At 45.0% G+C, this 23,915-nt stretch overlaps 1 protein-coding gene across 2 annotated transcripts in view; it reads left to right on the top strand.

Moving 5' to 3' along the window:
- LOC122942311 (disintegrin and metalloproteinase domain-containing protein 9-like) overlaps positions 1–23,712 on the top strand; it is a 68,558-nt gene extending 44,846 nt beyond the window's left edge. For both annotated transcript variants that reach the window (XM_044299855.1, XM_044299856.1), the window contains exons 13-22: positions 573–662; positions 2,232–2,427; positions 2,957–3,062; positions 10,305–10,479; positions 13,471–13,551; positions 14,642–14,747; positions 18,200–18,326; positions 19,446–19,545; positions 22,034–22,083; positions 23,287–23,712. In XM_044299855.1, the coding sequence (XP_044155790.1) occupies positions 573–662; positions 2,232–2,427; positions 2,957–3,062; positions 10,305–10,479; positions 13,471–13,551; positions 14,642–14,747; positions 18,200–18,326; positions 19,446–19,545; positions 22,034–22,083; positions 23,287–23,383 (1,128 nt within the window). In that variant the 3' untranslated portion in view covers positions 23,384–23,712. The remainder of the gene's footprint in view (positions 1–572; positions 663–2,231; positions 2,428–2,956; positions 3,063–10,304; positions 10,480–13,470; positions 13,552–14,641; positions 14,748–18,199; positions 18,327–19,445; positions 19,546–22,033; positions 22,084–23,286) is intronic.
- Positions 23,713–23,915: the final 203 nt, after the last annotated feature.

Raw genomic sequence — 23,915 nt, forward strand, 5'->3', positions numbered from 1 at the left:
TGCGCTCATATAGTGATGGTCAGTGGCGGTTTTGGTCACAACCACTCCTGGTCATAGGACAGTACCGACAGCATTCATAGTGATCGTAGTGCCACTCGAATTCCCCTAATGGCGCACCTCATAGTAGTACCTATAGTCCCAGCCAATACTTAAAGGGGTTGTCCCATCAGGACAAACCCTGTCCATATGATTTTCTTTATACATTTACAAAATCAAGTCCTCATTGTGAACAGACGTAGAAACTGCACTGTGTGAACACAGCACAGCTACAACACGTGCATTACAAATTGTAAGGGAAAGTTCACATCTCCATTTCAGTTTCAGTTTTTCTGATCCGTCAGAAGAACAGAAGAAAAAACACATTGCACATTTTCCATCCATCTGAGATCATTTTTTTTTTTTTTTAGACAGAAAAATGCACGCATGACTTTTTTTTCCATCTAAAAAAACTGATCTCAGGCCAAATGTGCAACAGGATCTGTTTTGTTTTGTTTATTCTGTTCTTCTGACAGACCAGAAGAACAGAGAATGAAATGGAGATGTGAACTCCCCCTTAACTTCTTTTTTTACAGGAATGCCAGAACCCATGCTGCAATGCTGCCACCTGCAGGCTAACTAGTGGATCGCAGTGTGCCCAGGGATTATGTTGCGAGAATTGCAAGGTAAAAACAGCACGTGCGTTTGTGATGAATTCAATAGTAATTAGATTGTCAGCGCATTTGTTCATTAGACTCTAAGGGGACGTTCACACAAAGGATTTTACATCTGAATTTTTCCACAGACAGCCGCGACAAAATTTCTTCGAACACCAGCAGGCGGCTGAATCCTTTCTGCCTCCCATTTATTTCAATGGGAGGCAGCGCTGAAGATTGTGGAGCTGCGGCCTAAAGCCACAGCTGTGCTGAGAAGGGAAATGTCCATTTTAGGCATGTCTTCGGCTGTAAGCCATCACTCCGCCATCCTCAGCACTGCCTCCCTTACAGATGTATGAAAGGCAGAAAGGACGCGGCCGCCAGCGGATTTTCGGTGGAATTTCGGTGCCAAAATTCCACTGTAAAATCTGTTGCGTGAACGACCCCTAACAATGGTTTTACTAGATCTGTTACGTAACCAATGGATGGAAAAAACGTACAATTAGGTCTGTTCATATTAGCGTTTACAGCCTCTGTCTGACCCATTAGAAGTTTATAGGGTCTGTCAATCAGCATTTGGATTTGTTGTACATTAGTGTGAGCTGAGCCTCAGAGCAGACATGTGTGTGTACGAGTCCTCAATGAGCTTAGAAGCCATGCTGAATACATGCATTTATTTCTCTTGCTAATATAGCGCCAACATATTCTGCAGCGGTTTACAGACATTAGCATCACGCTGTCCCCGATGGAGCTCACAATCTAAGGTCGCTATCAGTATGTCTTTTGGAGTGTGGGAGGAAACCCCCGCAAACACGGGGAGAACATGCAAACTCCATGCAGATGTTGTCCTTGGTCGGATTTGAACCTAAGACGTCAGAGCCACAATAAAATAAACCAACACAATAAACTAACGGAATAAAGGACACATATCCCTGGGAAAAATTATCGACCTACTGCCTTTCTCCAAAGTGAAGGAGAACCCACTGCACGGCCACCCTCCGTCCACCACTGTAGGAGTTCCGAAAGTAGCTAGACGCTGACTCGCCTATTTCCAGTAGTCCCACAGTGATGAATAGAGAGATGGGGGCCCCCATTCTGGAGATAGCAGCGGATCCCAAAGGTGGGGCCCACTACTATCTGACTTTAATTATATATTCTATAGATGTGCCATCAAAGTCTAAGATGGGCCAACCCATTTTCTGCTGCAGCTCAGGGGACGTGTCCATGCTCTCCCTATTACAGCTCAGGGGGCGTGTCCATGCCCTCCCAATTACAGCTCAGGGGGCATGTCCATGCTCTCCCTATCACAGCTCAGGGGGCGTGTCCATGCTCTCCCTATCACAGCTCAGGAGGCAGTTGAAGAATGAAACTGAGCATGTGCGGCCATCTCAGTGAGCAGGTCAAAGAAATAAGAAAAGCAGGTGGCACTATACAAATACAGTAAATTTTATTGAATAACTCAGTGGCTATGCACGCAATTTCAAAAGTATCCAGGTGATGGTTTGAAAACTGGAGAATATTTTTGTGGGACAACCCCTTTAAGGTTCATGGCTGAGCTCAAGAACTGTCTACTGTTTTTGACTTACTCTTTATGATCAGTTTAAGGTTGGAGGAACCATTTGCCGGGAAAAGTCTAACACGTGTGACCTTCCCGAGTACTGCAATGGAGCCTTTGCCCTGTGTCCTGTTGACTTCTATATAATGGATGGATACCCCTGCAACAATACAACTTCTTACTGCTACAGTGGAGTGTGTCAGAGCTATAACGATCAGTGCAAGGCCCTGCTGGGTGCAGGTAAACATTTATTTGTCATGAGTACATATGTTAAAGAGCACATTTCAGCAGGATTAGAGTAGGGTTGATGCTGCCGGGTAGGGTTGATCCTGGCGATTAAAATGATACCTGACTTTTATTGTTTCTGCAAAAGAAGGCTTCGGCGAGGGTTGGGGTCAGCATCGGAACGCAGAAAAGCTGAGGTGCACCAAGGGGGTTAGAGCCCCACCCCTCAGTGCACTGAAGCCCTAGTTTGCATAAAGAGTAAAAGTCTTTTTTGTTCTTGGGAACACTGCGACCGATTTTTACAAGACAGGTAACATCGTAATCGGCATGATCAACCCTACCAGGCAGTATGTCTAGTTTAATAGGGTTGATCCTGCCGACTGGTGCTCTTTAAATGGGTTTTGCCACCAAAGTCTGTTTCTTGGAGATCCAACTGCTAGTACGGGAGGTGGAAAATCTATATAGGTAGTCGTTAAAAGTCTTTAATGGGAAAACCTCTGAGTGTCATAGTGATGATTGTTTATTCCTGCTATTTCCACGCAAGGTACAAGTAAAGGCCCCGATGTCTGCTTTCAAACACTAAACATAAAGGGCGATCAATATGGAAACTGTGGGCTCATATCGGGAAACCCCCAACCGTGTACAACAGCGTAAGTAGCTCTTAAGGGCAATCAGATGTCGCCCCCTCCTGTATGGCTTAATGGGAAAGGAACGTGGCTAAGTGGGAAAGGGGAGTGGCCCATGTTGTGCCAAGGTGTGTAAACAGTTTGGCGCAAAGTCAGTTAACCAATAGACATAGTTAGACCGCAAGAGCCAATAGGATAAATTTGGAGCATCTATAGACCGCGAATGAACCTTTATTCCTGATCATTAGTCCGTGTCAAGGTACCGTCAATTGCCCTGTTTTTCGAGAGATCGCATCTTTCATGCAGCATCTAAAATCGTCAGGACATCATCCCTTGTAAAACGGAGTGTGCTGCCAAAAATAAGCAATGTGGGGACAAGCATTCGGAATACCGATCCTCCCCATACAATTTTACATCGAGCCATGTGAAAAGCATTGCCGATTGACTTGTATACCATAGTCGCCATGTTGCATTAGCTTAGCATCGGCCTGTATAATAGGAACCGTAGATTACACTGTCTGGATCAGTGGCGGATCCAGAGCCTGGTCTCGGGAGGGGCACTTTCAGATTATTTTCTGTCCGCCGCCACAAAACAATGGTACTTATAGAACAGACTCCACAGTGTGTAGGCTATATGTGTATAACAAACATATTTCACATGAAAACTTACAGTTACTTGGCTTGGCCCTTGGGGATCTCGGACGCCACTTCCACACTATGGCCGGGGGCTCGGCAGAGCTGATGTGTTTTATCCTAATGAGAAAGATTTCATAATAAGGATTTGGAGAAGGGGCAGAGGGATAGCGGAGCAGGGAGAGGCCGGTGCTGCTACTAGGGGGTCATACCATGGGGGAGTAATAAAGCCCACCATAATGCCCCCCCCCCCCCAGTAGAAATAATTCTCCTTATAATGTGACAGTGCAAAAAATACCCCCTTGTAATGCCCCCAGTTGAGCTAATGCCCCCATAATGTGCCAGTATAAAATACCCCTATATAGTGCCCCTAGTAAATGACCCCATAGTGCTCCACACCCTCCTTCCTTCTAGTGCCCTCCATAATGTACCAGTATAAAATGCTCCAGTAGATGCCCTCAGTGTCCCCCATAATTTGCAAGTATAAAATACCCCTTCTTAGTGCCCCCCGTAGATGACCCCATAGTACTCCTCTCCCCCCTTCCCCATAGTACCCACCATAATGTGTCCCAGTATAAAATTGTACTGTACAGAGAGCCCATATAAAATACCCCTTCTTTGTGGCCTCAGTAGATGCCCCTATAGTGCCCCCAATCATGTGCCAGTATTAACAGCCCCCCCGTGCCAGTAATAATAGCCCCCTATGCCAGTAATAGCAGCCCCCCTGTGCCAGTAATAGCAGCCCCCAGTAATAACAGACCCCCTGTGCCAGTAATAACAGCCCCCAGTAATAACAGCCCTTCTGTGCCAGTAATAACAGCCCCCCTGTGCCAGTAATAACAGCCCCCAGTAATAACAGCCCTTCTGTGCCAGTAATAAGAGCCCCCAGTAATAACAGCCCCTTTGTGCCAGTAATAACAGCCCCCAGTAATAAGAGCCCCCCTTTGCCAGTAATAACAGCCCCCAGGTGCCAGTAATAACAGCCCCCAGGTGCCAGTAATAACAGCCCCCAGGTGCCAGTAATAACAGCCCCCCGGTGCCAGTAATAACAGCCCCCAGTAATAAGAGCCCCTCGGTGCCAGTAATAACAGCCCCCCTTTGCCAGTAATAACAGCCCCCGCCAGTAATAACAGCCCCCAGGTACCAGTAATAACAGCCCCCCCTCTTTGCCAGTAATAACAGCCCCCGCCAGTAATAACAGCCCCCCCTTTGCCAGTAATAACAGCCCCCCCTTTGCCAGTAATAACAGCCCCCGCCAGTAAAAGTATTGTATATAATAAAAAAAAAAAAAAAAAAACACATACTTACCTCCATGTCAGCGATGCAATGCAGGCCTCTTCTGGCCTGTGTCCCACGCTGTATGGCTCAGGCGGCGCGATGACGTCATCGCGCCGCCTGCGCCGGCCTCTGATAGGCTGCAGGCACTAGGCCGGCAGCCTATCAGAGGAAGGGAAAGGGACACACCTCTCCCTCCCCTACCGCAGCACAGGCAGGCATCTGTATCGCTGTCCTGAGGACAGCGATACAGATGACTGGAGATGAGCGCTTCCACAATGGAAGCGCTCATCTCCCTGTGCCCAGCCGCCGCCGCCAGCTCGGGGGGGGGCAATTGCCCCGTTGCCACCCCCCTGGATCCGCCACTGGTCTGGATATCTTCACTCCATGAGACTCACTGAACCATTAGCAGCACCTAGGATATAGAGGAGGAAAATAAGAAAATAATTATTAGCATCAGACTCCCATCAGACCTCCACTCCTCCTCAGATCTTAGATCAGACCCCTATTCCACCTCAGATCAAACCCCCATCAGACCCCCCATTCCTCCTCAGATCTCAGATCGGACCCTCATTCCTACTCAGAACAGACCCCCCAAGCTCCATCAGACAAAAAAATTAAATAAATGAACTTACCTCTTCTGCTCTGGACTGAGCTGATACTCACCACTTCCTGGTCTTCGGCCGCCCTTGCGGTGCACTGTGACCTGACGTCACACAGGGTCAGGTCACAGTGCGCGCCTACGTGCATTACGTCCTGACGCTGTACACAGTTCAGTGCATGTAAGAAGACCGCAGCGCTACACTCACCGCTCACCGTGCCTCCTGCATATTGATGACCGATTTCATAATGGAAGCAGTCATTAGCATTTGCCTCATAAGACACACTGCCATTTCCCCCCCCCCCCCCCCCACGTTCGGAGGGAAAAAGTGTGTCTTATGGAGCAAAGAATACGGTAATTAAAATGGGCCTCAAATAGAGAAGGGGAGCACTAACAAATAAAACTTAACTTTTAATATGTCAATTTTCCCAAAGCAGGGAATGAAAGACCCCTTACAAACATGAAAACACATAAAGACAGACTTGCGGTTGTTTATCTCTATACGCTAACATATTGCGGCATACGCAATTTAATTACGGTTACTATACCTTCCCTTGCCTCAATATTTGGGGTTAGTCCCTGGTCACCCTGTGATAGGGTCACATAGGGACTCCTTAGCAGGGCAAGGTTCCGGACGGGGCCACCCCTTGCGGGGCACGGACCCCGTGTTAGGTCACCAGGGCCAAATAGGTCAAGCAGGGTGGTACTAGGGTAAGTTTCTTCGTTGAGGCTGCTCTAGTACTTGGTCTGACTTGAACTTTGGATATCCGTATACCCACGGGAAATATGATGAATGACCAGCCTCTGCACGTGACCACCTCCTGTATTAACCCACTTTACGTGGCTAAAAAGTGAGGCCTTTCTCAGAACTGGTAAGACCATTCCATTTCTCTCCCTTGGTCCTGATACCCTCCCTTGGGATCAGGACAAAGTAATTTTATGGTTTGTTCCCCGTGAGCCTGTGACAGTTGTCACCGGCCTAGGGAGGACGACACCTGATTTGGTGTGCAGACAACCATTGCGGCACACCAATCCAGGATCTAAGTCTGTCTTTATGTGTTTTCATGTTTGTGAGGGGTCTTTTATTCCCTGCTTTGGGAAAATTGACATATTAAAAGTTAAGTTTTATTTGTTAGTGCTCCCCTTCTCTATTTGTGCTTCACTCCTTTGAGCGGTATCCAGGAGAACTGCATTAGCAGGTATCTACCCTGGAGAGACACCATACTTTTTTCTTAACCTCCTCAGGACCGCCGTACGCAGGATTGCGTCCTGCCGGCGGCCCTGCTCTTCTGGGTGGACGCATATACGCGTCCTCCCGCGAGAGCCGAGATTTCCTGTGAACGCGCGCACACAGGCGCGCGCGCTCACACAGGCGCGCGCGCTCACAGGAACGGAAGGTAAGCGAGTGGATCTCCAGCCTGCCAGCGGCGATCGCTCGCTGGCAGGCTGGAGATGTGAATTTTTTTTAACCCCTAACAGGTATATTAGACGCTGTTTTGATAACAGCGTCTAATATACCTGCTACCTGGTCCTCTGGTGGTCCCTTTTGTTTGGATCGACCACCAGAGGACTCAGGTAGCTCACTAAAGTAGCACCAAACACCACTACACTACACTACACCCCCCCCCTGTCACTTATTAACCCTTTATGAACCACTGATCACCCCTGATCACCCCATACAGACTCCCTGATCACCCCCCTGTCATTGATCACCCCCCTGTAAGGCTCCATTCAGACGTCCGTATGATTTTTACGGATCCATGGATCGGATCCGCAAAACACATGCGGACGTCTGAATGGAGCCTTACAGGGGGGTGATCAATGACAAGGGGGTGATCACGCATATAGACTTCCTGATCACTTCCCTGTCATTGATCACCCCCCTGTCATTGATCACCCCCCTGTAAGGCTCCATTCAGACGTCCGTATGATTTTTACGGATCCATGGATCGGATCCGCAAAACACATGCGGACGTCTGTATGTGTTTTGCGGATCCGATCCATGTATCCATGGATCTGTAAAAATCATACGGACATCTGAATGGAGCCTTACAGGGGGATGATCAATGACAGGGGGGTGATCACCCATATACACTCCCTGATCACCCCCTGTCATTGATCACCCCCCTGTAAGGCTCCATTCAGACCTCTGTATGATTTTTACGGATACATGGATCGGATTTGTAAAACACATGCGGACATCTGAATGGAGCCTTACAGGGGGGTGATCAATGACAGAGGGGTGATCACCCATATACACTCCCTGATCACCCCCTGTCATTGATCACCCCCCTGTAAGGCTCCATTCAGACGTCTGTATGTGTTTTGCGGATCCGATCCATGTATCCGTGGATCCGTAAAAATCATACGGACGTCTGAATGGAGCCTTACCAGGGGGGTGATCAATGACAGGGGGGTGATCAATGACAGGGGGGTTATCAGGGAGTCTATATGGGTGATCACCCCCCTGTCATTGATCACCCCCCTGTCATTGATCACCCCCCCTGTAAGGCTCCATTCAGACATTTTTTTGGCCCAAGTTAGCGGAAATATATATATATTTTTTTTTGTTTGTTTTTTCTTACAAAGTCTCATATTCCACTAACTTGTGTCAAAAAATAAAATCTCGCATGAACTCACCATACCCCTCACGGAATCCAAATGCGTAACATTTTTTAGACATTTATATTCCAGACTTCTTCTCACGCTTTAGGGCCCCTAAAATGCCAGGGCAGTATAAATACCCCACATGTGACCCCATTTTGGAAAACAGACAACCCAAGGTATTCGCTGAGGGGCATATTGAGTCCATGAAAGATTGAAATTTTTGTCCTAAGTTAGCGGAAAGTGAGACTTTGTGAGAAAAAAACCAAAAAAAAATCAATTTCCGCTAACTTATGCAAAAAAAAAAAAATTCTAGGAACTCGCCATGCCCCTCACGGAATACCTTGGGGGTGTCTTCTTTCCAAAGTGGGGTCACATGTGGGGTATTTATACTGCCCTGGCATGTTAGGGGCCCTAAAGCGTGAGAAGAAGTCTGGGATCCAAATGTCTAAAAATGCCCTCCTAAAAGGAATTTGCTGCAAAAAAGTGTCACATGTGGTATCGCCGTACTCAGGAGAAGCTCGGGAATGTGTTTTGGGGTGTCATTTTACATATACCCATGCTGGGTGAGAGAAATATCTTGGTCAAATGCCAACTTTGTATAAAAAAATGGGAAAAGTTGTCTTTTGCCAAGATATTTCTCTCACCCAGCATGGTTATATGTAAAATGACCCCCCAAAACACATTCCCCAACTTCTCCTGAGTACGGCGATACCAGATGTGTGACACTTTTTTGCAGCCTAGGTGGGCAAAGGGGCACACATTCCAAAGTGCACCTTTCGGATTTCGCAGGCCATTTTTTACACATTTTGATTGCAAAGTACTTCTCACACATTTGGGCCCCTAAATTGCCAGGGCAGTATAACTACCCCACAAGTGACCCCATTTTGGAAAGAAGACACCCCAAGGTATTCCGTGAGGGGCATGGCGAGTTCCTAGAATTTTTTATTTTTTGTCGCAAGTTAGTGGAATATGAGACTTTGTAAGAAAAAAATAAATCATCATTTTCCGCTAACTTGTGACAAAAAATAAAAAGTTCTATGAACTCACTATGCCCATCATCGAATACCTTAGGGTGTCTACTTTCCGAAATGGGGTCATTTGTGGGGGTTTTCTACTGTCTGGGCATTGTAGAACCTCAGGAAACATGACAGGTGCTCAGAAAGTCAGAGCTGCTTCAAAAAGCGGAAATTCACATTTTTGTACCATAGTTTGTAAACGCTATAACTTTTACCCAAACCATTTATTTATTTTTGCCCAAACATTTTTTTTTTTATCAAAGACATGTAGAACAATAAATTTAGCGAAAAATTTATATATGGATGTCGTTTTTTTTGGCAAATTTTTACAGCTGAAAGTGAAAAATGTAATTTTTTTGCAAAAAAAATCTTTAAATTTCGATTAATAACAAAAAAAGTAAAAATGTCAGCAGCAATGAAATACCACCAAATGAAAGCTCTATTAGTGAGAAGAAAAGGAGGTAAAATTCATTTGGGTGGTAAGTTGCATACCACCAAATGAAAGCTCTATTAGTGAGAAGAAAAGGAGGTAAAATTCATTTGGGTGGTAAGTTGCATGAGCAATAAACGGTGAAAGGAGTGTAGTGCCGAAGTGTAAAAAGTGGCCTGGTCATTAAGGGGGTTTTAGCTAGCGGGGTTGAAGTGGTTAAAATGGGCCTCACAATCTAAAGGCAGGTTTACACGGGTTGAGCTAAAGCCAATTGTCAGGAAGGAAGCATTCCTTTACTGACGGTCAGCTGCTCGCTCAGTGAAGGAGGCCACTGTATTTACATGCAGCGATCTCCTCCACAGTATGAGAACGAGGAATTGCTGTCATACAGCTGCCTTCTTTATGGGCAGCAGATCGCTGTTTAGACCGCACAATCTGCTGCCCAGAAACAATAATTTATGTGCCTGCACTAACGACAGGATCACCTGATGTGATTGGCGGCATATTTAGACGAGTATTTAGACATTCGTTCCCGATAATCTGCCCGAGTATAGTGTTAATCTACCTTAACTTCCCTATCAGTATGTCTTTGGAGTGTGGGAGGAAACCGGAGTACCCCGCATGCAGATGTTGTCCTTGGTCAGATTCAAACCTAGGACCCCAGCACTCCTCTTATATTTCTACTGTTTTCTCTTTTCCTGTAGTGACAGCCTGTGCGGGAAACTACAGTGTACAGGAACGTATATAAAAATACCAAACAGCACTATCGTCAGCCATTACTACAACGGGGTAGACTGTATTAGTATAGACTTCGACCTGGGCTCTGACGTTCCTGACCCTGGACTTGTCCACCAGGGATCACCATGCGCAGAAGGAAAGGTCAGTTCTTATGTGACGAAATCAGTGCTTTATATAGGCATGCTTCATTTATAATATACAGCTTTAAAAGGTACACTCCGGCTGATACACTATGTTATGTCTAGACCAGGGCCTGAGGGGGGGAGAATGACACAGGGATTTTATATTTGGCTCCTTAAAGGGGTATTCCGTTTGTTATAAGTTATCCCCCATCTTTTGGACAATTAGAACAGTGGGGGCCTTGCCGCTGGATCACGGGAACAGGGGCCCTGAAATGAACAAAGCAGCAGCTGGGGGTCCTACTGCGGGGACTCCACCGATGACGAGACCAGGGACCCTGAAAATGTAGCAGGTCAGCATGCGCATTGCCGCTCCATTCATCTCTACGGGACAGCGCGCGGCTATTTCCTGAATTACTATACAGATGAATGGAGCGGCAGTGCACGTGCTCAACCTGCTACTCATTTCTGGGGGCTCTGAGGAATATGGGTTCCCTGTTCTCGTATAATGATAGTAAGAATCATTCCCTATCCTGTGTAACAACCTAAATACCCCTTTAAGTTCCACACGTGGCATAACACAGTGTAAATGTTTTGCTCGGAGTGCTTCAGATTATTTGTATATTAACTCCTTAGTGACCAGCCTGTTTTGGGCCTTACTGACTAAGCGTTTTTCTTCCTTTTTTCATCGTCGCATTTCAAGAGCTATAACTTTTTTATTTTTCCATCTATATAGCTTTGAGGACTTGTTTTTCGCGGGACAAGTTGTAATTTTTATTGGCGCTATTTTAGGGTACACAACTTTCTGATTAACTTTTATTAACTCTTTCTGGGAGGGAGATTGGAAAAACAGCAATACTACCACAGCGTTTTTACATTCTGAATTTTACAGCGTTCATTTTTCGGTATAAAAACCACTATATCTTTATTCTCTGGGTCAGTACGATTACAGTGATACCAAATACATATAGTTTTTTTACGTTTTACAACTTTTTAGCAATAAAACCCCTTTTTTTTTAAAGAAACATTTTTTTGTGCATTGCCGCTTCCCAAGACCCATAACATTTTTATTTCTATGGAGTTGTGTGAGGGCTTGATTTTTGCGGGACGACTTGTATTTTTCATTGGTATCATCTTGGAGTAAATGGCGCTTTTTGATCGCTTGTTATTAACTTTTTTCGGTGGCAACTAAGAATAAATTAGCAATTCTGTCTTTTTTTTTTTTTTACTTTTTTTTTTTTACAGCGTTCACCGTAGGGGATAATTTATGTGATATTTATGTAGTCCGGGCCGTCACTAATACCAAACATACGCATAAAAGCGTATTTTCAATGGAAAAAAAGCGTAATTTTTTTAAATTGATTTTTTAAAATTTAATAAATGTGTTTTTTTGTTTGTTTGTTTTTTATCACTTAATAGTCCCACAAAGGGACTATAACCAACAGTATTTTGGTTGCTTTTAAAATGCAAAGCACTATCCCTATAGTGCATTGCATTTTAATGGCAATGCTATTCTAACATTGACCAGCAGGCTGCGCCAGAGAATATAATGCTGGAAATTACTGAAGGCTGGTCTGGGGCCTACATCCAACCCTGCCAACCTTCACACACATCGGCAGACCGCATCGCTTTTGCGGAAGTCCGCTCCCTCTGTCAGCACTTTACATGCGGCGGGCGCCATTGGCTGCGGCATGTAAAGTGTTAAACAGCCCGGATCGGCACTCCTGCCGGTCCGGGCTGTTAGAGCAGGGCTGCAGCTCTCATGTGAGAGCCAGGTCCCCGCTCTCTGTTGCAAGGGGGACCCGTGCAGCGCTTAGGCTGGGCCGCCGTAAAAAAAAGCAGCCTAAGGCCCCTTAGTGACCGCCGTAAAAACACGTTTGGATGGTCACTAAGGGATAAACTTATAAAAACAAAGATTCCAGGGCTGAAAACCTGTCCTGATCTAGTCCTGCTCGCAAAACTGCCAGGCTTGTTACATTGTATAGTTGTAGGTAAGATCTTATAGCCTCAGCTTTTACTTTTCCCAATCCATCTCTTCCCCAACATCATCTGTCGGGGAAGAGTCAGGAGCTCCCAATATACATTAGACCAGGGATCAGCAATTCTCGGCACTCCAGCTGTTCTGAAGCTACAACTCCCAGAATCCTTATTTCACTTCTATGGGAGTTACAAGATTAGCATAGCAAGTGTGCATGCTGGGAGTTGTAGTTTCACAGCAGCTGGCGTGCCAAAGGATTGCTGATCCCTACATTAGACTGTCGGCTGAACCCGCCATTATCTGAAGGTTCGGCCAACAATACATTGATGTGGATGAAGGGCCTTAAGGGTAAATTCACACGTTCAGGATTTACCTGCGGACAATCCGCACTGAAATCTGCAGGGAAATACATGCGGTCAATCCGCATTAATTGGTGCGTATTTACATGTGGATTTGGTGCGTTTTAGGTCAAAAATCTGCATCGTGTACATAAGAATTTCAAATTCTCATAGAATACAATGTACATGACCTATGGTGCAGATTTTCCGCACGTAATCCTGATTGTGTGCATTTAGCCCAAAAGAGCAGGACGAGGTCAGGAAGGTTTTTTTAAGTACCTAAATATAAACAGGATTGTTTCTTTTCACTGGTTGCAAGCAGATATCTTGAAAGCATTTAAAACGCATAAAATATCTGAAAGTTACATAACTTTTTATTGTGCCATAAATTCTACATTATTTACGTCAGACTGGATAAAACTAGGTTCACTTCTGGACGGGAAGTTCTGTCAGGCGTATCTGTCACAGAGTCTTGCAATTACAAAAAAAAAAAGGGAGGTAATACCTCTGTATGCAGAATGGCGGTATTCATGCTGGAAACCCAACGGACCTCATTATAATTAATGGGATCCATCAGGCACTGGTGGTGTCCAGCATACGCCAGATCCAGCGATTCCGATATTCTGTTCTAATGCCGGAACAGAAAACTGTCGCAGATGTGAACCTAGTCTAACGCTTTTATTTCTACACCTCACAGGCTTGTGTAAACTATAAATGTCAGAACGCCTCCGCCTTAGGATTCAACTGTGACATCAAAGGAAAGTGTCATGACCATGGGGTGAGTAATGTCTTCCATTCAGTCCTCTACATATATCCACAGTATATACAGTATATACGCCTGTGCGCACTAGGAGAGACTGTTACCGTGCCCCTATTTGCCCTAATATTGAGTAACACCTGCTCATCTTAATCCGGCTGTGCCCGTGTCAGTCTCGGCGCCATCCTCATGTTAGGGTACTTTCACACTAGCATCGCTGGATTCCGGCAGGCAGTTCCGTCGCAGGAACTGCCTGCCGGATCGGCAATCTGTATGCAAACAGGTATACCATTTGTAGACTGATCCGCATCCGTCTCACAAATGTATTGCAATCAGTCTCTCCGGTTATCATCTGGAAAAATTTATATGGTATTTATCTTTTTCACATTTTTAAAGATCTGCGCATGTGCAGACCGCAAAACTGGATCCGTTATTTCGGAACACTTGGGCATTAATGCATTTCAATGTAAAATAATGCAAGTGTTCCGGAATTTTTCTCAGTCCAAAAACCGTACAGGGACTGAACTGAAGACATCCTGATGCACACTGAACGGATCGCTCTCCATTCAGAATGCATTAGGATAAAACTGATCAGTTTTTTTTCCCGGTATAGAGCCCCTAGGACGGAACTTAATACCGGAAAAGAAAACGCTAGTGTGAAAGTACCCTTACCCTAAGTTCACACCTGAGCGTTTTACAGCGCGTTCAAACGCACTGTAAAACGCTCAACACATGAAAACCAATGCTTCCCTATGGGAATGGTTCTCACCTGGGCGTTTTACAGCGCGTACGATCGCGCTGTAAAACGCCCGACGCTCAAACAAGTACTTGAGCTTCTTTGGGGTGTTTTGACGCGCGTTTGTGGCCATAGGACACTGCAGTCAATGACACAAACGCGCGTCAAACGCGCGTTTACTATTACAAAAAAACGCGCGTTTGGGAAACGCTCAGGTGTGAAAGCAGGGTAAGTCAGAGGTCAAGGGTCAATACCAACCTTAAGGACCGACCCCCTTTCAAATTCCCTGGGCTCACCTGATTGCCTGTCAGTCCGCGCTTGCATTTCCAATTATCCCAATTTAATGACATTGTGCTAATTCTTATTTAACATCAGGTTTGCAATAACAATGGGAACTGTCACTGTGATTACGGCTGGGCCCCCCCAAACTGTGACACATCAGGCTACGGCGGCAGCATTGACAGTGGCCCCACACACATCGGTAAGTTAGACAGCGCCTTATGTATTTGCCATCTCTAATGGTCATGTGCACACGGTGAGAACGTCTGCAGAAACATTCTGCAGGATGTCTACGCGATCCATGTGATCAGAGATATCCTGCAGAGTTTCTGCACCTAAGCTGTAATGTGTGAACCTAGGCTTATCCTCTCAGGCTGTGTACCACCATGGAGATCTGAAAGTAATCGCGCTCCTAAACGCGCTCGTCCTGCATAATTGTCTTATAGAGACGATAGATGCGTTCAGACAGCTGTAATGCAGCCCCCTTTTAGGCTATGTTCACATGTGTGAACCTATCCTCAGCATCAGTTTTAGGGCACAGCTGCATGGAGACATGCAACATTTCATGTAATGATTATCAATGGTGTAGCAATGCGACATGCAGTAACGCAGCAGTTGCCAAAAATCCTGACATGTTGGATTCCAGGTCACAGGTGACACACGACTTGTTATCCAGTGACTTCAATGGAAGTCGCGTGCGAAACAGCCATTACACGATTCCAAAATAGTCACACACAGGGTTGCCAACCGTCCAGATATTTCTGGACAGTCCGTAAAAAATAGGCGACTTTTTTTTCCTGTGTCCGTGAAAAAAATTTGAGGTGTCCATGATTTTTTTTTTTTTTTTAACCTGGTGGTACTTGACTGGATTATTTTGGTGGTAATCCTCATCTTTTTACAGCTCACAGTTCTTATCAGTATATTAAGCTATAGACATGTACCACTTATAATCTTTATCATTCATTATGGTTTTCCTATTTGTCCGTAAAAATTTTTGTCTGTCCGTGATTTCGGGATAAGTTGTCCAGAAAAAAGGAAAAGCCTAGTTGGCAACCTTGGTCGCACGACAGCAAGTCACACGTCCTTTTGTGTCACTGGGTAGCCATACCCTTATAACTGCAACACATGGGCCTCCCACAGTTTAGCGGTAAGGCTACACGGCGAGATAAAAGTTGTGCAATACAAAACGGTATGGCTACATGGCGAAATCTCTTAAAATGTATTTCAATGGTGTTGCAATGTGATATGCTTTGACTGCAACTGTTGGCAAAAACCAGACGGGTGGATTTTTTGTGACTATCTCGACTCAGTCGCAGCATTGCGACATAGTTGAAACACATTATATAAAATGTCACGTGACTTTCACGCAACACATGTCGCCGTGTAGCTGTACCCTAAAGGAACCAAACTCGGATTATCAGTGAGTGCTGCAGCTGTAATACAGAAGCTAATATAAAGCCACATGAATGTGGACTAAGGCCTCATGCACACGACCGTTGTTCTGGTGGGCATCCAAGCCGCAGTTTTTGCGGCTCGGGTGCGGACCCATTCACTTCAAAGGGGCCGCAAAAGCTGTGTGCTGTCCGCATCCAATGCTCCATTCCGTGGCCCCGCAAAAAAAAATATAGCATGTCCTATTCTTGTCCGTTTTGCAGACAAGAATAGACATTACTACAATGGGCCGCCTGTTCCGTTCCACAAATTATGGAAGGCACACGGACGGCTTCCGTGTTTTGCGGATCCGCAATTTGCGGACCGCAAAAAACAGAACGGTCGTGTGCATGAGGCCTAAAGATGCATTTTTTTCTGGAAATAGCTGAAAGTGTGGCCTTACCCTTAGGGGATACTCACATGCTGCTGAGTTGTGGGAGAAATTCCTGAAACAAAAAATAAGATCCATTCATCTGAATAAAGCTACTTTCACATTCGCGTTTTTGCTGGATCCGGCAGGGGATCAGCAAAAACGCATCCGGTCAATAATACAACCGACTGCATCCGTTCAGAACGGATCCGGTTATATTATCTCTAAGATCCACACTAAAGCCATTGTAAGTCAATCAGCACCAGATCGGTTTTTTTTGTGTCCGAAAAAACTGCTCCGACACCATTGACTTACATTGTGTTTTATGCTGGATCCATCTTGAACAGTATCCCATGATGCGCACAGAAACGCTGCTTGCAGCGGTTTTGTGTCCAGCATGGGAACAGAACGGAACGCATTCTGGTGCAATCTGTTCCAGTTTGTTCAGTTTTGTCCCCACTGAGAATGAATGGGGAAAAGACCAAAGCGTTTTCCTCCGGTTTTGAGATCCTCTGACGGATCTCAAAACCGGAAAAGAAAACGCAGATGTGAAAGTAGCCTAAGATTGTGTTGGTGGCAAGTGCATGGATTTTTGAAGACTCCATTCAGAACAGCGAAAAACGAACAGATGACGGCAGCATATCCAAAATGAGGGTCCTTTATTCACCAAACGTCCATGAACAATGTACAAAAAAGTATATAAAATGCAACGTTTCGTCTACATACTAGCCTTTGTCAAGCAATGCCTGACAAAGGCTAGTATGTAGCCGAAACGGTTGATCTGTTGACCGTTGAGGATCTATGGCTGTGGACGAGCCGATGCATCACTGAGGGAGTCAGTGGGCTACTGGTGCTGCTCTAAAGTGTTGTTGCTGTATCCATTCAGAACAGGGCAGCGGCAGCAATGTCTCATCCACATGCTGCAGAAAATCTCCGCAATGGAACCCGCTCATAACTAGACCATAAATTGCAGATTTGTCAATTTACGCTGAGGATTTCTACCATGGTTTACACCCTTTGCCATACAGAGGGTGAACTCTGCAGTATTTATGCAGATTTGGTGCTGGAAAATCCATAGTGGACCAGTCCTGCGTGGATGTACCCTTACCATCCATCGTCTAGTAATAAGTGCAGACAACCGATTGATCTGTAGCTGCTCTGCAACCACAAGTCTCAGCAATTTCTATATCCTCAAATTAGGATATGTTTTTTTTGCAAGTCCTATACATTAAAGGGGTATTCCCATCTGAGACAATGGAAGCATATCGCGAGGAGAATGGTGAGGGGAAGGTGATGGTTTTCCGGGGTCCGGCCACCGGCAAGCGCTCTCCTCATAGAAGTGAATGGGGGAGCGCACGGCGCTTGCACGGCCACCTCTCCCATTTATTTCTATAGGGCCCACTGAAATAGCTGAGCCAGCGCTCGGCTATTTTCGTCGGCCCCATAGAAATGAATGGAGAGCGGCTGCGCATGTGCAGTGTGCACTCCACAACTTTCAGGGATCCTTTCTCCTACCGATATGCCCCCACTGTCTGAAATGGGAATACCCCTTTCATTTAAGCTGATATGATAAGAATTGAACTTAAACGAGTGTTTATGAGCTGTCAGGAATGCAGAGATAAGGCTTACAGAAGGAGCCTTCAGAGGAGCTTCGCTGGCTGCAGAATACAAACAGATGACATTTTTTTAATACAGACCTACTGGAAAATGTTTTTTGTTTTTGTTTTTTTAGACTCAAATTAGTAGAAGGCAGTAAAAACAAAAATTATTGCCCCCAAAGGTGTCCATAGCCAATGCCTTGTGTGTTCCCCACTTACTTACAGTTATCTGTTTTATTTGCATTGTCCTCATAGACACCTCTTTACGTGATGGACTGCTCATCTTCTTCCTGCTGGTGCTGCCGATCCTCATCCTCCTAGTTGTGATGTTCATAAAAAGAGACACAATTAGAAGGAGGTTTTGCCGGAAGAGAAGACGCAGGTTTGTAGTAACTTGACATTGCTAGGGGCATACACAGAAATTGGCAAATCTTAGAATGGATCCCACCCACATTGAAAGCTCCCCCAAACATATTTCTACTGAAATAAATATCTACTCTTTCATTTTTAGGTTCAAAACTTTGTGCTGTTTAATTTCATTAGGTATCTGTATGGGGGAGCTCTGTTTTTCTGACTTTATAAATCATATACTATAATTCTGGCTGCATGCAGTGAACACTAGGGGGAGCTCACTGCATATGGATATTTACAGCTAATATTAAACTCAATGCAGTGGAGCTGTATACATTTGTATCTGATCAGCTCCCCCTAGTGGCAGCTGCAGGCAGCCATTATGACAGTGTCACAGAAAGCAGAAGAATCATCGGAGCAGCAATCCGGCTGGTTGCAATAGCGCCACAAATTGTCTAATCAACCATAATGACAGCTACAGGCAGTAACAGACAGACGTGGACCTCGTGAAAGAACCATGCATAGGTCCCTTGCTCTTGAATGCCCCTCTGTGTCTCTCTGACAGTCTACCAGTAATTAAAGGGATATTCCCATCTCAAAATAAGCCCTCTGACCTCTTTCCCACTGGTGGGGCTGCCAAAGGTGGTCAGGACTATGGAAACAGCCGAGTTGGCTGTGCCACACTGTTTCCGAAAGTCCCATTCACTTGTACGGGACCTATAGAACTGTGAAATTGGGTTAGGAGGACCCCGTTCTAGAGCTATACGGTCTTAGGGATTATTTCTAACAACATTGTCTGTTTCCCTGGTCCCTTCACTGAAGCTCTGCCATCAATGTCTGATTTAGGCCCCACACCTATTTTCAGAGGGTCTTCAGGGATCCACACCAATCCCAACTGGTGCCTCTTGTCCTGTTGGTATGCCATAAATATCTAAGATGGGAAACCCTTTTAAGATCCATGAAATGTATGAATTCATCCCCTTGTATGGAATCTAATAAACAGTCAGAATTTGCTTTTTAGATGAGAGAGCCCGTTTATGTACCCTATGCATCCTGTACATATTGCTATGCCTGCCCATGATTTGACAGCAACTTGACAATATTCCATTTATTCCATGTTTTTCCTATTAAAACCTTCTTTTATGAACAGAGGAGGAAACGAACAAAGACAAGAGCAGAACAATTATGCCAATCGCAACCAGAATGCCTATGCCAATTCGAACACTGCCGGCAACTTGCCAAGGAACCAGGTAAATCATGCCTGACTGCTACTTGTATATGTACATACATAACCACACAGAAGTAGATATGGCTGGAGTCTAAATAGGCAGACCTGGCGATATACAACAGTGTGTACCAGAACTCGCTCCTTCCGCCACACTGTGCCCTCTGCAGCAGTCAACCCACCCTACACCTCCCCTCTGCACTAGTTAGGAGGAACAAGCCTAGTGGACAGAGCAAAGCATTGCTGGGATTGGTTAGCAAACCCAGCCGGAAGCTGAGGAAAACAGGAAGTTCTGCATGTAGACATCCCACCTAGAAGAACTGATGCTGACAACAGGGGAAGGAAAGTGCTGACATGAAAACAAGGTATATTAAGTGAAAGTACAGTTGCAAGAAAAAGTATGTGAACCCTTTGGAATGATATGGATTTCTGCACAAATTGGTCATAAAATTAGATCTTCATCTAAGTCACAACAATAGACAATCACAGTCTGCTTAAACGAATAACACACAAAGAATTAAATGTTACCATGTTTTTATTGAACACACCATGTAAACATTCACAGTGCAGGTGGAAAAAGTATGTGAACCCTTGGATTTAATAACTGGTTGAACCTCCTTTGTCAGCAATAACTTCAACCAAACGTTTCCTGCAGTTGCAGATCAGACGTGCACAACGGTCAGGAGTAATTCTTGACCATACCTCTTTACAGAACTGTTTCAGTTCAGCAATATTCTTGGGATGTCTGGTGTGAATCGCTTTCTTGAGGTCATGCCACAGCATCTCAATTGGGTTGAGGTCAGGACTCTGACTGGGCCACTCCAGAAGGCGTATTTTCTTCTGTTTAAGCCATTCTGTTGTCGATTTACTTCTATGCTTTGGGTTGTTGTCCTGTTGCAACACCCATCTTCTGTTGAGCTTTATCTGGTGGACAGATGGCCTTAAGTTCTCCTGCAAAATGTCTTGATAAACTTGGGAATTCATTTTTCCTTCAATGATAGCAATGCGTCCAGACCCTGATGCAGCAAAGCAGCCCCAAACCATGATGCCCCCACCACCATACTTCACAGTTGGGATGAGGGTTTGATGTTGGTGTGCTGTGCCTCTTTTTCTCCACACATAGTGTTGTGTGTTTCTTCCAAACCACTCAACTTTGGTTTCATTTGTCTACAGAATATTTTGCCAGTACTGCTGTGGAACATCCAGGTGCTCTTGTGCAAACTGTAAACGTGCAGCAATGTTTTTTTTGGACTTTTGGACAGCAGTGGCTTCCTCTGTGGTATCCTCCCATGAAATCAATTCTTGTTTAGTGTTTTACGTATCGTAGATTTTCTAACAGGGATGTTAGCATATGCCAGAGTCTTTTGTAAGTCTTTAGCTGACACTCTAGGATTCTTCTTCACCTCATTGAGCAGTCTGCGCTGTGCTCTTGCAGTCATCTTTACAGGACGGCCACTCCTAGGGAGAGTAGCAGCAGTGCTGAACTTTCTCCATCTATAGACAATTTGTCTTACTGCGGACCGGTGAACAGCAAGGTTTTTTTTAGATACTTTTATAACCCTTTCCAGCTTTATTCAAGTCAACAATTCTTAATCGTAGGTCTTCTGAGAGCTCTTTTGTGCGAGGCATCATTCACGTCAGGCAATGCTTCTTGTGAAAAGCAAACCCAGAACTGGTGTGTGTTTTTTATAGGGCAGGGCAGCTGTAACCAACACCTCCAATCTCATCTCATTGATTAGACTCCAGTTGGCTGACACCTCACTCCAATTAGCTCTTGTAGATGTCATTAGTCTAGGGCAGTGATGGTGAACCTGTTAGAGACCGAGTGCCCAAACTGCAACCCAAAACCCACTTATTTATCACAAAGTGCCAACACGGAAATGTAACCTGAACACTACAGCCCAATATAGTATATCTTCTATGTACTTTTTCTTTTAGCTATAATAGCCTGCCTGCATTCAATGTGCTTCCTGTGCTGTTCATAGTGCGCCCTGCGCTGATGAATGGCAGGAAAAGTCTGAGGCATATTGGTATACACCAAATACTTTTTCCACGGTGCGGGTGCCCAGAGAGAGGACTCTGAGTGCCGCCTCTGGCACCCATGCCATAGGTTCGCCATCACTGGTCTAGGGGTTAACATACTTTTTCCACCTGCACTGTGAATGTTTACATGGTGTGTTCAATAAAAACATGGTAACATTTGATTCTTTGTGTGTTATTAGTTTAAGCAGACTGTGATTGTCTATTGTTGTGACTTAGATGAAGATCAGATCACATTTTATGACCAATTTGTGCAGAAATACATATCATTCCAAAGGGTTCACATAATTTTTCTTGCAACTGTATGCAGCGTTTAGAATACTGAAAACAGATAAAAAAAATGAATTATTGGACCCGAGAACCTCTTTAATGCCATTGCTGCTTTACCCCAGTACGGGCAGATGGGTATACTGTGCAGCGGAGTAAATGTAATTTATGATCTCACCTTTCTATAATGCTTTCTGGTTTTACAGGACAGGACCTTTTCTGATGTCTTCACTATATCGCATAACGTTCCTCGAAGGTTTGTCACATTTAAGTTATTACTGCTTCTTGCTATTATCTTTTCGCTCAGAAATGAACAGTTTTCGGCAAATTATGGAGCAGCCCATGGGGCACCTCAAGCCCCTTATGATGTTCTTGTTGTGACAATAGCCAAATTAAGACATGGCAAGAATATGCATTAAATGTTCTTGAGGATCCCTCCTTGAAATACACAGAGGTCTCACTCACATGGCGGTATTATTTTCCGCACAACCTTTGAGTACACAGATTTAGATCTTTATGGGTGCCTTTCGTCACTCTATATGCTTCCGATCTCATTCAGAGGTGCCCATTGGATGATATGTTAGAAAAGGTTATTAAATAATAACCATAATCTTTATTGATATAGCGCTAACATATTCTGAAGCACTTTACAATCAGGCGGTTCAAATACAAACAGCAGCAAACAGGTCAACAATTAAAACAAGAGGAATGAGGGCCCTGCTCGCAAGAGCTTACAATCTATGCCATACAGTGGTGTGCAGTGACATAAGAAGTTGCTAACTGGTCTCCGGGCATACCTCAGGCCGCATAGAGTTGCCCATGGGTAGAGTTATAAATAGGTGCTGGTGTCCATAGCCTTTCCAAGATGGTGCTCCTGTCTTCCACTGTGCATGTGCTGAAAGCAGTCAGCACAAGCGCAGACACAGGACATTTAGGGAAGTCCCTGCCCTCCTTGGACTCTTGTGGGACTTAGCAGGCTATATGTCCACCTATGTGTCTGACCCCCGTTCAGATGATTTTCAGTACCAGGCACACCATGTGTATGGAAGACCCACTGTGCCAGGGGAAAACTCTGAGGGGGTTTCTGGGAGCATACTTTGATGACTCCCAACAATCAGCGACCTAATTTAATGGCCCATTCGGGCAGATTAAGGTTAAGAATGGGGTATGCTGGGGGTGAGGTGCAAACGGCTTTATATTTGCACACTTTCCAACATTGTAGCTTGTAAATTTGGGGCATTCCTATAGGAATGCCCCCAAATTCAACTGGACTATCCACTTATGGGTGGCGATTACATAAGCCTTTTCCATTTTCAACCCGGAACAGACTAAATTTGCCGGTGCTGCCTGAAAATTGAGAACAGACCCTGCAGATTTAGGATTATGTATTTATCAGCCTATCGAATTCATTGTGACTTTGCAAGCAAATTCGAATACTTTTTTTGTCTTGATATAACAGACCACCAGTGCCCCCCGCTAGACCGGTGCCACCCACCCGTCCTCCTCGCCCTCAACTGTCCACAACCCCACAGTATACCTGGCCCGATGACGTCTGACAATGGATCACACTGGACTAAGCACTTCAGAACCAGCCAGGAAACAACCTGATTTCCGTCTGGAGCCATTAAAGTTCTACGTGGTGCCGCTGCAATCCGTGGATTATGGGCACAGCACTGATATAATCACAAAGAACAAAGGACAACCACATGGTAAAGACAAACCCGGCATGAAGGAGTCACGACGAAAGCTGCTAAATCCAGATGCACCATTTTAGCACTTTTATGAAATCTGTTTTAAAAACCTGTATATACAATTTTGTGTTTTATGATGTCATACTGTGAAATGCCTCATCGCGTATTTTTTTTTTATCCTATTACATTTCTGAAACTCAGGCCTTTGTGTTATTTCTACTTTCTGGTGAACGGATCTGCTCAAGTGTCTGTGATGTCACAAGTTCCTTGACAATGCAGTGGCTGTGTGATGTCACTGGTCTCTTGCAAGTGATAGGCTTGTGATGTCACCGGTTTCTTAAAGGTTAACGCCTCAGATGTCATTGGTTTCTTGCAAATTGGTATGTTCTGCGGCGTT

Source organism: Bufo gargarizans, chromosome 6 (assembly GCF_014858855.1).
Source record: "Bufo gargarizans isolate SCDJY-AF-19 chromosome 6, ASM1485885v1, whole genome shotgun sequence".
NCBI lineage: Eukaryota > Metazoa > Chordata > Amphibia > Anura > Bufonidae > Bufo > Bufo gargarizans.